Source organism: Falco punctatus (genome assembly GCF_963210335.1).
Source record: "Falco punctatus genome assembly, chromosome: 11".
In the NCBI taxonomy this organism is placed as follows: Eukaryota; Metazoa; Chordata; class Aves; order Falconiformes; family Falconidae; genus Falco; species Falco punctatus.
The window spans coordinates 11,233,298-11,246,177 of NC_137591.1; the positions used below are offsets into that span (position 1 = coordinate 11,233,298).

Consider the following 12,880-nt stretch of genomic DNA (forward strand, 5'->3'; position numbering starts at 1 on the left):
AGGTTTCTTGAGGTAGCTGAGGCAAGAAAAGAAAATCCTTGTGACTTAGGCTGTATCTTCTTCCCCAAATGACATGTTAGAAAGACTCAAGTAGAAATAACACGTTTCTGCAGTGTTTTCAATAACTGACCCATCATGCAGTGTTTGCAGGCTACAAGTCCATTTCTACCTGTCCCAGGTGCTCCAATAAAATTAATTTTGAGGAGGAAGGCATAAACTACATTCAATCCCATTATCTGACCCCTTAGCACCAGCAGTTAAGTCCATATATCATATCACCACTTGATAATACTTTAATGTAGGAGTATGATAGATCTTGATGGCTCTGTCGCATGCACCTTCCTTGGCTAGGCAGCCCTAAGCGCAAATAAAACCTAGGAACAGATGGCCCAGGTATCCTTTTTTATTTAAGCTCAAGTAGGAAGACAACTTTCTGTCTTGTGGCACCTTGTTGAAGATACAATGCTAGAAGGCTTTCCCCACTCCATCACAGCAGCTGGATGACGTGTTTCAGGTAAGTGCTGACCTCAGCTTGCCACTGCAAACAAACCTTACCTATCCCTTCTTACCTGACTAGCACTTAACCACGTATCATTTTCAGCACCTTCTCAGCTGGAGTAAGACAAGAGTCTTCCACCACACAGGAATCAGACATGTATGTACTTTTGCATAATTTTCTGCTGCTTCTTTAAACACTAAGCTAGAAGAACTGCTTTCACCTCATTACTGTTCATGACTGTGCAGTTGTTTTCCTCACCACAGAACATCACACATTATAGTTAAACCAGGTACTTTAATAATTCGGCATGTCATTTGAATCTCCATTTTAAATTCGTATGACAGTAACATCTCACTGAAGAGTGATGCTTTGTTCTACGGATAAGGACAGACTCATGCCTGCCTTGGAAGTCATTGCTATTTACAATCCTTCCCTCCAAAACTCACTAAGTCATTTGCTTTGTGAATAAGCATCTTGATCCCTGCCCATCTTACTACTTCTAAGCACAAGTTTTATTTCCCCTGGAACTCAATACAACTTTATTGGCCGATAAATAGCTTCGTCCTATTGATTTATTATTTTGTGTTCTGCCATTTAGGTCTTGTGTTACTTAGCTGCTCCTCTAAAATAACCTTCAACGTTAGAGTAGCTAACAGTGATAATACCATCACCACTGTTCCCACTACCCTCAGTACTTTGAACCACCTAGGATAAGTGGGAAGAAGGGAAACGTCATAATGTAGTGCTATCCCTAAGGCTATTATTAGCATTACTGCACCTTCAGTGACATCTTTAAGAAGTAAGGCTTGACAGGCAAAGATTGCAGGAACTGTACTGTTAGCCAGGTTCATCCAGTCTGGCTTGGCCGGGCTGTTTTCTGGGAGAGCAAACCCCCACCTCATTCCTCCTATGAAAGAGACTGTTGTGGCACCATACATAACCTGAGCAAACACCAGCTCGGGGTAGTAGGTCCCTTGGGCGGCCATTACCAGTGGCACAGAAACAAACGGAATTAGTCCTGCGAGGCTTAAGTAAAGGGCTGGCTTGGGAGAATCCTTGAGTGATTCCATACTTCGTTTGAAGACGCCCAAATCTTTGGTCTCAGATTCTTTGGGAGTTTTCTTCTTGAAGAAGGGGAGAGAGGTGTGAAAAGCCTGGAGCTTGGTTGCATATACTGATGTTGGGTTGAGGCTTGGAGGTCTTGAGAGAGGACACATACCTCTCTGCAGCTGGAGGCCAAGAGAAGACCAAGTTGTCTTATTCTTTCCATACAGTAGTAGTCTGGGACTGGTTAACTTCTGGAGCTGCAAGTATAAAACTTGTTCTGACCACCTTACAATGCAGGCTCATGGATCTACAGTTACCTAAGCTACCTATGAAATACCACACCAAGTAGTTTTCCAAGTCAAGTAACAACTGCCCTTTGTCTCAGTTTTCAGGTGTTTTTAACTTAACTACCTAAGCTAACCAACACAGCTTTCACAACCTAGCCGATAAAGAGCAACTAGGCTCTTCATAGTAAGCAAACCTTACTCACTACAAATGGTTTGTATATCCACCTATACTTCCACCCACGCATGAATTCTTTAGGCATTTTTAAGTTAGTATCTTAACTGTTCTGTTTCAGAGTAGAATATAAAACCATTACAGAAGTAGGACATGGTCACCCCAGAAACCAGCTACTATCCCCTGACTACCGAAAAGAGAGAGGAAAAAAAGACCTTTAGACAATAAAATTTTCTTTTTATAGAAGAAATAGCTTTAGCTAAAAGCTACTGTAGAAACTAGGAATTCTCTCAGAAAAGCTGACTGATAAACATGTGGCTACTCCAACTTGTAAGTCACCGCTCAAGTCATATCTTTTGCTATTTTACTTCTAAATAAAAACAGACACCAAAAAAACCTGCAGAAACTTACTTTGAAAGGTGTGTGGAAGCAGCATCGTTGTATGAGAGGAAACATACTTGCTTTCTCAAGGCCTAAAACAGAAAAGTTCATGAGAAGACCTGAAACTGATGAAAAGCCAAGTTTGTCTTACGTTCAAAGTCACAGCCTAGACTTATCAGATGCCACTCTTACGGATGCGTATTTACAGACCAATGCATACTCAATCCTTATTTACCCACTACCGAATATTTTGTTTCGAGTAGCCCTAGATCTGAAGTTCTAAAAGTGTAATAATTGTTACAAAACCCAGTACGAGTTAAAGAACCGAGCATCGGGGAACAGGCGATGGCTTCTCACTTACAGGTCACCTCCTCTTCGCGGGACAAAGGCTGCGCGCAGCTGAGGAACGGCCGGTTGCTGCAAGGCAGGGGCAGGGACCGGGCCAGGCGAGCAGCCTGCCGGTGGACCTGACTCCCCGCGTTCCCGGTGCTGCTGCTCCGCGCGCCCCAGGCCCCAGCACGCAGGGGGAGGATGGGAGCTCTGTGTCCGGGATGGGGGCGAGGCGGCTGCCCCGGGGTGGCACGAAGGGTGCCGCTGCTGGGAGTGCCAGGCTGTGCCTGCCGCTAGGCCCCTGCCCCGCCGGTGCCCACCGGTCCCCGCTGGCACAGCCCCGGGCCTTCCCGCTGAGGCGGCTTCCGGTGCCCCGGGAAGCGTTCCGGCGGGGCCCGGCGCTCCGCGGTACGAGCCCGGACAGGAACAGGCGCGGCACTTTTGTTCCGCCAGGCCGGGGAAGCGCTCAGGCGTGCGTGGCACCCCCCGGAGCCGGAGGTGCCAGTCGCTGGCGTGCTTGGCAGCGGAGCCGGCAAGGCGCGCTCCTTCGCCTGTCGCCGCAGCGGCCCTGCTCGTTCCCGGCCCGGCAGCTGGCAGGGGGGGCGGCAAAGGCCTGCGCTGCCGCCGGGGCGGGGGGGGGCGCTGCTGCTCACCGTGTCCCGGGACCTCCGGCGCGGGCGAGCCACGCCCCACGGAGAGGCGCGCGGGCGGACTACAAGCCCCAGCCTGCCCCGCGGCGGGCGGGCGGGCGCGCGGCCTTGCGGGACGCGCAGCCTCCGGTGGCGCCCGGGAGTCGCCGAGGGCGGTGCGTGCCGCCGCTCTGATTGGCGGGGCGGGGGGTGCGCGCGCGCCCCTCTCCCAGGCCGGGGCGGGGGCGGGGAGCGCTCCGCGTGGCCGGCGGAGGAGCCGGAGGGGGCGTGTCCCTTCCGCCTCCTGGCCCCGCCCCGCGCGCTCGCAGGCCCCGCCCCCTCCGGCCCCCGGCCGGGCAGGGCCGGGCAGCCATTTTGGGCAGAGCTTTGTTATGGTTCTGGGGCCGCAGGAGGCAGCGAGAGGGGCCTGGCCGGTGAGTGCGGCTCCCACACCCCTCCTCCCGGCGCCCCGCCGCGCCTTCCCGCGCGGCCCCGCTGGCCGCCGGCCCGCGGCCCGGCCCGCCGCTCCTCGCCGGCTCGGCGGCCTCGCAGCGGCCCGGGATCGGCCTCCCGCCAGGCCGGGACCCCGCTGGCGGCGGCGGCGGGGGCGGTGCGGCCGCCGGGGGGGCTTCCCCCGCTCTCGGCCGCGCCGCGCGCCCACCCCCCACCCCTCAGCCGCGGCGGGCCCGCGGGGAGCCGGCTCCCGGCGGCGGCAGCGAGGAGCTCTCTGCGGGGCAGGGCCCCGGGCCGGGCCGGGGAGGGCGGCTGGGGCCGAGGCTCCATCGCTTATTGTTTCCTGCTTGGCTGGGAAGTTCCCAGCGCCTGGCGCCGCCGCGGCCCTCCTGGCGCTCGCCCGGAGTTCAGCCTCGTCCTGTCATCGGGCCGGCCGGTGGGGTGCGCGGCGGCGGGGGGGGCAGGGCCGGACCGCCGCGTTCCGCCGGGGCGGCGGGGTGAAGTCCCCGGGGGGCCGGGCCGGGGCTTCCTGCGCGGCGGCCCCGGGGCGGGCGGAGCGCCCGCGGCAGGGGCGCCCCCGCTGCCGTCTGTTTTGATCGCGAACTGGAAACGAAACTGGGTGAGCCGCGCTGGCTCGGGCCGCTTCCCTTCGCCTCCGCGGGACTGACGGCCGCTCTTTCCGGCAGCCCGCGGCGGGAGGGGGCGGCCGGCGCCCGGCAGTGACACGTGTGCCGCGGGCAGCCGGGCCCCGGCCCCCCCGGCCCGCTGCCAGCCCGCTGCGGGGGCCGGGGCCGGGGGGCTTGTCCGGGGCCGCCGGTGAGCTGCTGGCGCAGGACCGGCGCCTGGCCGTGAGCGGGGGGCGGCCCTTTTCCAACGGGAAAGTTATTTCTGCGCGCCCGGCGTGTTCTGCGCCGAGTTGGCCCCAGGTCCCGTGCGGCCGAACTTAACGCGGCTGTGGCCGGGCCCGGTCGCAGCAGCCCCGGTCACACCTGGCATCTCCGAGAGGCGTTTAAGACTTTGGAGTCGACTTAGTTTAGTAATGAGCTGGTTTGGAACCATTTTAGAGTAGTTAATGGGTGTCTGCGCGAGTTAGGAGTTTTTCGACAGCTGTAGAGGAGCGGTCGCTATTTAAATCCTTATAAGTAATGGTAGCATCATCTAAGAGCACTGCTTGAAAGTATTTTTATATTAAGATGACCAGGTAAGTCAGCCTTCCCTTCCCCGCCCCCGTGGTCTGAGTGACACAAGTGTTAGTAATGTTGATAACGCTCTGAAACGTTGCAAGCGACTGGGCAAAGTATGGAAACAGTGTGGGGGGGTACAAAGATAAGAACCAGCTGAGAGAATGGAAGAGCAGCAAAGCTGAATTTTCTGTAGAGTTGACATTGCTTCTGTAAAAATGTTAGGTGGTTATGAAAAAGGCTTATGCAAATGTTACTTCATGAATGAATATGGCTGGTATTTCAGTGAAAGGTTCCCAGCACTCATCCTTTTGGAGACCAGTATTTCAAACTTCCAGCTTCTGACTTAGGAAGGAAACAGGTGTAGAGCAGTGGAAGCGAGAAATAAAATCACCAGGTTTAAGAACAGTTTTTCCTCTCGCATTCTTTCTGATGGTTCCTAGAGAAAAGTACCTTAAAAAGAGAAGTTCTTGAAGGTTTGCATTTAAAATAGAGAAGCTTCAGGTGATACTTTGCTATGTTTGGAGGTTTGTTTTTCTTTTCTTTTCTTTTTTTTTTTTTTTTTTTTTACAACTATTTGGAGGAAAATGCAGCCTCTGCATTTTATATTCATCTGGTTTGTAGTTTTAATCCTGTGTGACACAGAAGTTTCCATTGCAGATATCACATTAGAACTTAAAGCAAAAATATGCAGGGAACAGATGGCATTTAAGAAAAAAAAGTCCTGTTTTTTCTGTGGATGTATCAGAAATAAGAGGAGCAGAATGCAGATGTGATATATAACAAATCAAGTGGAAGCACAGGCTTCCTGAGTAGTAAAAATACTTTAAGAATATTTTGCAGGGTATGGTCAACTTGTCTCACAGATGTGACTGCTTTGCACGTGGTTTTGCTGCCTCTTGAAATTCCTGTTTTAAGTTAGTAAGTCACTACAGAAAAATAACCTTCACTGGCGTTTTTATGAAATGTAAAAAATGTTTCAAGAGCTGTGGGATACAATACAGAAGAATACTGTGGTTGGATCTATGAATTTGTTCGAGAGTGTGCGATGTCAGATAATGTCGTTCTTGTCTTTTACTAAGTGACCAAAACCTATTGGCTCAAGAGTTAAAGTAGCTTTTTTAGATTGAATATCAGTGTTACAAGATGTTTGAAGTTAGTTGTGTAGCTGCTGGATTGACTTAGTTGTGAACTGTACTTCAGGGCACACTATTCATTTGTATGAGCAGATTGGAAAAAGGCTGACTGTGTTCAGTAGAGCTAAAACATAAAGCACCTCTCTTCAGTGAAGCGCTGGCTGCTCTTGCATGGATACAGTTTTTTCTTACGGCTTTGTGAAAACAAAACTATGGGATGACTGTTGCTACAACTTCGGCAGGGAAAGTCATAGTTACTGAATTTTGTAGTTGAAGTGCAGTGTGTATAGCAGGGAAGTTTGAGATTTTTAAGTTTTACGTTAATTTATTGGTGGAGGCAGGAGTGGTTTAGATTGTGTTCTGCTAACACAGCAGTGTAAGTAGACGTTATACTGCCACTTACATAGTGACCAGGATACTAACTAAATCGTATGTGGCTTTGGTTTCAGTAAAGAGTAATTGAAGTGCATGTTCCCTTTACTTGTCAGATTTGATGAAAAGCAGTGAAGTTGGCAGAAACGTGGTCCTGCTTAGAATACTTCACGAATGCCAGGATGTTGTTTAGCTTGTGTTCTGTAAGTTAGTATGTTCCTGTGAAAATGTGCCAAACTTTAATGAGTTACTGTATGGTCAGAAGATAAATCTAGGTTTTTGGGAAAGGATTTAGGTAGAGATTGATGGTGGCTATGTATCCACCGCCCCATATATGCATGTGCAAACACTGTGCAGACCTAAAAATTCTAGGTTAGACGAGGCCATTAACATGACAAGTAAGTGGGAAGGGAAGCATATTGGTTAAATTAATCATACATCTTAGCAATCAGGCTGTATCACTCCAAACTGGAATTTCTTGATTAAAGCATGCTTAACTATTGCAGTTCCTGCCTTCTCTAGCTGGCCTTCAGAAGTGTCAGAAGAAGAATTTTAACACTTTATGCTTCTTAGACCTCTCTGCAATTAAACAGCAAAAAGAATTTGCAAAGTGTTGGTGTATGCGGTTCCATGAAATGACTAATCTGAAATAGTTGCGCTTCCAAGGTCTGGCTTAACAAAAATTCTTTGAACCAGTGTATCCAAACATTACTGAGGTTTTCTGCAATAAATGAGAAACAAATATTTTGCTGAGCATGACCTTATGCCTCGGGGACTGTTCTACACTGGAAAGTTCACCAGAAGCTACTGAAATTCTAGGATTTACAGTCATTTTAACAAAAATGCTGCTTTTTTTTTTTTTTTTCCCCCTCCTCCTTGAATCTTTTGGTCACTTACAGTTCAGTGTTTTCATAGTCTTATCCTCCACCCTGGAAGGAGCATCGTAACTTTATGGTCTGATGTTGGTGGCTGTTAATAAGCTAAGGGGTGGGTGGATGTATATAATGTTGTCTTAAATGCATGTCCCTGGTTTTAGGAATCCCCTTTTTCCAATAAAGGAAGAATTGAAGAATTTTAGATTAATTTCCCTTAGAACATACGCTGAAAATAAAACTGCTCCAGGCTCAGGTAGCTAGTAAGTGTCAGGGTGGATAATGGTATGGCCAAGAATAAGTGGCACTGGGGACAGAGGCAGTGTGGCAGGGACTGCTTTCCCACATATCTGTGTGACCCTCATAGCATAGTTGCAACATACGGAGCGTGTGGCAATGATCGTCACTCTCTTGGCATTTTGTCATCTTCAGTTTGTGATGAACAATTAACTTGTAAATAAAGGACTGGGTCTGCCGTGGAGGTATATGGTATTATTCTAGGCACATAAATTACTGGTATTCACAAAGCTGCTGGTGAATTTGTATGGTAAAGATTACAACAGGTCTCCAGCCTTTCAGCAGAAAGGAGTGTTTTGCCATTGTGTTCTAATGCGTCATCCATCATCAAGGGATTAATCAGGATTCACGTGAGGTGGTCTGAAAAGACCTTTGATGCTAATCTTAAAAAACTCAGCAAGGGAACTCTCTCACCCTGAAAATGTTGAATGTGTTATGATCTTGACTGTTAGTTTGGGAAAACTGTCTTTCCTTTACTTTGAACTCTACTTAAAAGTAGAGAAACAGGTAATGACGACTTCAATGGCTTCAGGTTGGCTGGGCTTTATGGAATGTGTCCTACAGTATTTAGGGAACTGAGAGCCTGTGGGAGTGGGAAAAGTTCCAGAACAATGAACAGACTTGAGGAGCGCTTCCCTTCACAACATCTAGAAAAAGGCAGGACTTTGGGTATGGTCAGCGGAAGAGTGTTCACATCAGGGAGTCTCTCCTAGGTCGTGTACTCTTCAGTGTTTTTACTTCTTTATGTTGAAGTATTATTCTTACTGAACACACAGATGCTATGATCTTGACAAATTCAAGAAATGGTCTGAAATCAATAGCATTGATAGGTTCAAATTACTGTGTTCAGGAATATTACCTTACGCAGACAAGTGACAGCTGGCCAGGCAGTAGTTCTGTGGGAGAGTATTTAGGGGTCATGGTTCCTAACTTACCATGAGTCAGCAGCATCATTGTCATGAACGTTCACTTGTCATACTGGAACATATAAAAGAGCATTGTAAGCGAGGTAACTAAACAGTTTTTCCATTCTGATGAGGAGCGGTAGGTCTTCAGCTAGAAGTACCTTGTCTGGTTTGTGATACCGTCATACTTTGGGAAAGTTATGACTGGGTATAACAAGATCTGTAAAGAAGATAACAAAGTCTGTGAAAGAGAGAAACCATGAGTGCGGACTGGGGGGAAAATTGGATTGTTTAGTTCTAGAATGCTTTTATAAAACTCGTGTTTCATCAGACATCAGCAGGTGATCTATAAAGCAGCTTTAAAAAGTTACCTGCAGGTATAACTGGGAGCCAGCTCTGACATCGTGTCACTGCCTGCAAGCTGTCATGCTTGGTAGATGGGTCGCATCAGTTTTTTCATCATCAGTGCTTTGAACTTAAAAGCTTCAACAGTAAAATTGAAGCGGTTGGGGGAGGGTGTTTGTTTTTTAAAAACAAGACTATATTTGATCCCAGAATATGTTATTACATCCTTTTTCTGCTGCCAAACAGTGCTGGGATGCAGGGTGGTCTGTGGGACTTCCCCTCTGACACCTCCCCGCCCCCTGCCAAAAAAAAAAAAAAAAAAAAAAAAACGAAAAAAAAAAAAAAAACCAGCCACCTGCTAAGGTTGCCTTTCAGTGAGGGAATACTGAAGTACGGGTGTGGAGGAAAGATGTCTTAAAAGGTATCTGCAAAGAGAAGTTTGTCAGCTTGCCATATCCATCATGAATAAAGCAAGTAGTTATGGGTTGAAATTGCAGCAGAATTTATTTACGTTAGGCATTAGATGCAGGGACAGGCTTTCAGGCCATAAGAATAACCAAAACAGATCGTAGAGATACACTGGAGAATGCTGATATGCTAATCTCTTTTGATTTACAGCTCCCAAAAACATATTCCAGTGGAGGTTTGAATAGCTGCATAATGAAATCCAGTCTGCTGATAGCAAACTCATTTTTCTGATACTTTTTGAGACATTTTAGGATTAATTTTTGGATGTCTGCAGCATGGAGATCACTCTACAAGTTGGTGGAGGAGGGCATTGCTTAATTTATTTTCAAAGGTGTCTGATGGGAGAGGGTAGAGGTAGTCTTTTAAATCTCAGAAAGGATGGAACTGCAACCTCTGAAGATTGCCCACCCCCCCAGTCTTTTCCTAGTATTCCCTAGTTTTATTGTAGGGCACTAGGATAGAAGAATGACATTGTTTAACTCTTGGCCTGCACAGTGTAGCTGCCAAACAGCACAACAATCCTCTGCAAGATCTAACGACAAAGCTCAGACCAGCTGGACAACACCTTGTCCATAACTCCTTGCTTTATTTTATCTCTTAAGAGTTTCACAGATTAGGTCACAGAGCTCCAGCAAAACACTGACATATCTGCCAGCTGCAGCAAATCATCAGATCACAGGATCAGGGATCACTTGTTCCTTTTTTTTTTTTTTTTTTTGAAGCCAAGACCAAACAAATGGAATATTTATTATTTGCGCAACTTATATTTATAGGACTTGTTTTAAATGGAAGTGACTTCAGTGTCTTTTTTGCATTGATGTTTGATAGTACTTTTTCAATTAGAAAGTGCTGAAAATGTTAGGCTAGTGGAATGAAAAACATAACAGAAAATGTAAACTTTACAAACTGTAATGCAGGTGTTGTACACATGGTGAAAAGTGCTGAGTGAACATGTCTTTGTTGTGTCCTAGTCCCAGACAAATAAATGTGGAGTTTGTTCATACTGTCCTGGTCTTGAGGTAAAATAGTTTGGAAATAATCCAAGTGAAAGGAGGGGCAGAGAGGGTATGATTAGTCCCCTAGTCTTGGCCTGTTGTCTTGGCTGGGAAGTACCTGTAACTGGAATGTACCGCCCTCCCCAGTTTGTAGTACTGATCTTGCAGGGCTAGGGAAATGTATCGAGGGCAAGAATTACTATAATATTGCTTAGGAGAACGGTCTATTATTTCTGAATATCCTTCTCTGTTTATTTTGTTGACTCTCCATTCAGTTTCCTCTGCAAGTGACATGCCTTCTACTATCTTATCCTTCATCTGGAATGCAGATCTGTACTTCCCTGTATGTGATTTATAGTCTCTCTTGCCTTGACACAAATATTTGATAAATAGTCTGGCTGCATTTGATGCTCCTTCCGATGGAAATATGTTTTTCTCCGCTCCAAACAGAATATATTTAAATGTAGATGTGCTATAGTAGCAATAGTAACCCTTGTAAAATACTGGGTAATAAAATACCCTTAGTGGGAAACACCCATGCCATATTTTTATTTTTTTAAAGGTACTGAAGAACTACTTACTTCACTTCTGCTTAGGCTCCGTCTACGTCTCTGGAAGACAGGTAGGCAGGGTAGTACGTGGCAGGGATAAGCCAGTAATTACATATTTGCAATTCTTTCCGTATGATGAGGAACATTATCCTGGTGTATGCTATGGAGCAGTGGGAAGTGACTTTGTTCACTAAGGCTTTGGGCAGAGCACACAGATAGGCTCTTCGCTGCTGTTTCACTCGTTCCGTCATGAGGTCTGCGGGGGGGGTAGTGGTGCCTTTAAAGGCTGCCATGACAAGGTGGTGTGCTTTGTAAGGTTCAGGGCAGAACGGAGCCTTATCTTGACTTCAGATACTTTCTAAAGGTCTGTAGATCAAAGTGCGTGACAAAATAGATATTTGATTTTTTTTCTTTTAGCTTCAAGAGCTAAAAAGACCTTTGGGTTTGACTGAAATTAGCAGAATACCTTCTCTGTATTTTAAATACATTATTTCATACAGTGCTAAAGCGGGTTGAAAGTTCAGGACATTGCTCAAATTTAAAGCCTAATACTATTTAAAATATGCTTTTATTTTGCATCAGTAGTGGCAACAGATACGCTTGTTTAATAGAGGTGTATACAGTCCCTGGAACCTTACTCTCTGCAGTAGGGCAGAGCATTGAGCAGGTTTTAGTATTTCAGATAAATACCGCAGTTCTCTAATATAAACAGTACTAGGCTGTTAAAGAGACATCGGAGGGAAGTGGAATCTTAAGTGGCGCAGGAGAGAGGCATAAGGGATGACAGTGTTGCCAGTGGCTGTTGAGTATAAAACATCCAGGAATAATTGTCGGTGGGCATAGTATCTAGAAAGTTTGTACTGTCCCCATTCTGTGCTTGTAAGGTGTCGAGTCTTTCAGATTGTACATGTTTAAAACAGTCCTATCTTGGTACTGAGAGTAAACTCATCAAAGCCCACCAGAACAGCTCAGTTGCAATGTATTGTGCTTGCTGGCTGACGTTCAGACTTATCATCTTACACAGGCTTCTGTACAGGTTCCCCAGATGCTGCCTTTTCCAAAACGTGCTTTGGGCTTTTGTGTTAAATACAGCTTGCTTCCAAAGACAAGCTTGCTGGCTTTGGGTTCTGTGATCTCCTCAATGCACCCAATACTGTTGACCCAGTAGTGATGTGGTGGTAGCCTTGCTGGCAGGAGCCTTGATCAACTGGGGCTGGAAGGGCAGGCATCCGTCAATCAATAGCATTGCTAAAGGTGATGGTTTTGTCAATAGCGTTTTCTTGTTTGATGAAGAATCTAAACTACATCACGGTTCTAGCAGTCACTTTTCTCTGTGGTTTGGTTCTGTTACTCTTGTATGCCCTTGTATCTTTGATTGCTGTTAGAAAGAAAGAAAGAAAATATCGTCTCCCTACCCACTGCATTCTACACCTCTGTATTCACAACACTGGGCTGTTAGGGCTTTGCAAGGTGTGTGGCTGTGTGGGTGCATATACTTGTTCCAGAAATTTTTTTGACAGTAAGATTCAGTCAGTGTGACCTCAGAGAAGGGGAAAGTAAGTAGGTAAATAGACAGGCTGTTTGTGAAGCAGTACTGTACAAGACGCCAGTGGGAGGATTGTCAAAAGGGAAAAGAGTTTTAGGGTATAGATGTGTCTGTCTGGATCTTTCTTAACCTATTTTTAGTTCGTTGAAGTTGGTTATCTGGTTTGCAAAAGTGGTCAGATATGTAACAGTTATTATGGGTTTTTTTTCCCCACCCCCAGCCTGTTAACTCTGGAAAAACTTTTGTATGGACAAGCTTCTGGCATGTTTTCATCTTGGAATATATAGATTTGCAGTGTTGTTTCTAGAACACAAAACAGTTTTGATGATTCTGCAAGACAGATTCATTTGCTTTAAACTTGAAAAACAAGGTGTTCATCTTTCAGTAATAGCTGATTTTCACAAAAACTTTTAA

General features: G+C 46.5%; 3 protein-coding genes across 3 annotated transcripts in view; 2 read left to right on the forward strand and 1 right to left on the reverse strand.

Annotated features, from left to right (window-relative positions):
- IPP (intracisternal A particle-promoted polypeptide) overlaps positions 1–12,880 on the forward strand; it is a 106,133-nt gene that overhangs the window by 19,021 nt on the left and 74,232 nt on the right. The gene's annotated exons all lie outside the window — the stretch shown is intronic.
- Positions 774–3,341, reverse strand: TMEM69 (transmembrane protein 69). The gene is made up of 3 exons (XM_080406111.1): positions 2,748–3,341; positions 2,417–2,478; positions 774–1,803 (listed from the first exon to the last, which is right to left on the reverse strand). Exons 2-3 carry the CDS (start codon positions 2,459–2,461, stop codon positions 1,075–1,077), a joined length of 774 nt encoding a protein of 257 aa, XP_080262237.1. The 5' UTR covers positions 2,462–2,478; positions 2,748–3,341; the 3' UTR covers positions 774–1,074.
- The window catches only part of GPBP1L1 (GC-rich promoter binding protein 1 like 1), a 35,247-nt gene continuing 26,003 nt past the window's right edge, over positions 3,637–12,880 (forward strand). Inside the window, exon 1 of the mRNA XM_080406098.1 lies at positions 3,637–3,779. The gene's annotated coding sequence lies outside the window, so the exon portion shown is untranslated. The remainder of the gene's footprint in view (positions 3,780–12,880) is intronic.

Bases quoted from the DNA above. Each gene is read 5' to 3' on its own strand.
- TMEM69 (XM_080406111.1), bottom strand. From the start codon at position 2,461: ATGTTTCCTCTCATACAACGATGCTGCTTCCACACACCTTTCAAA. The intron at 1,804-2,416 runs GTAAGTTTCTGC...TTATACTTGCAG, and splicing joins GCTTCCACACACCTTTCAAA to CTCCAGAAGTTAACCAGTCC.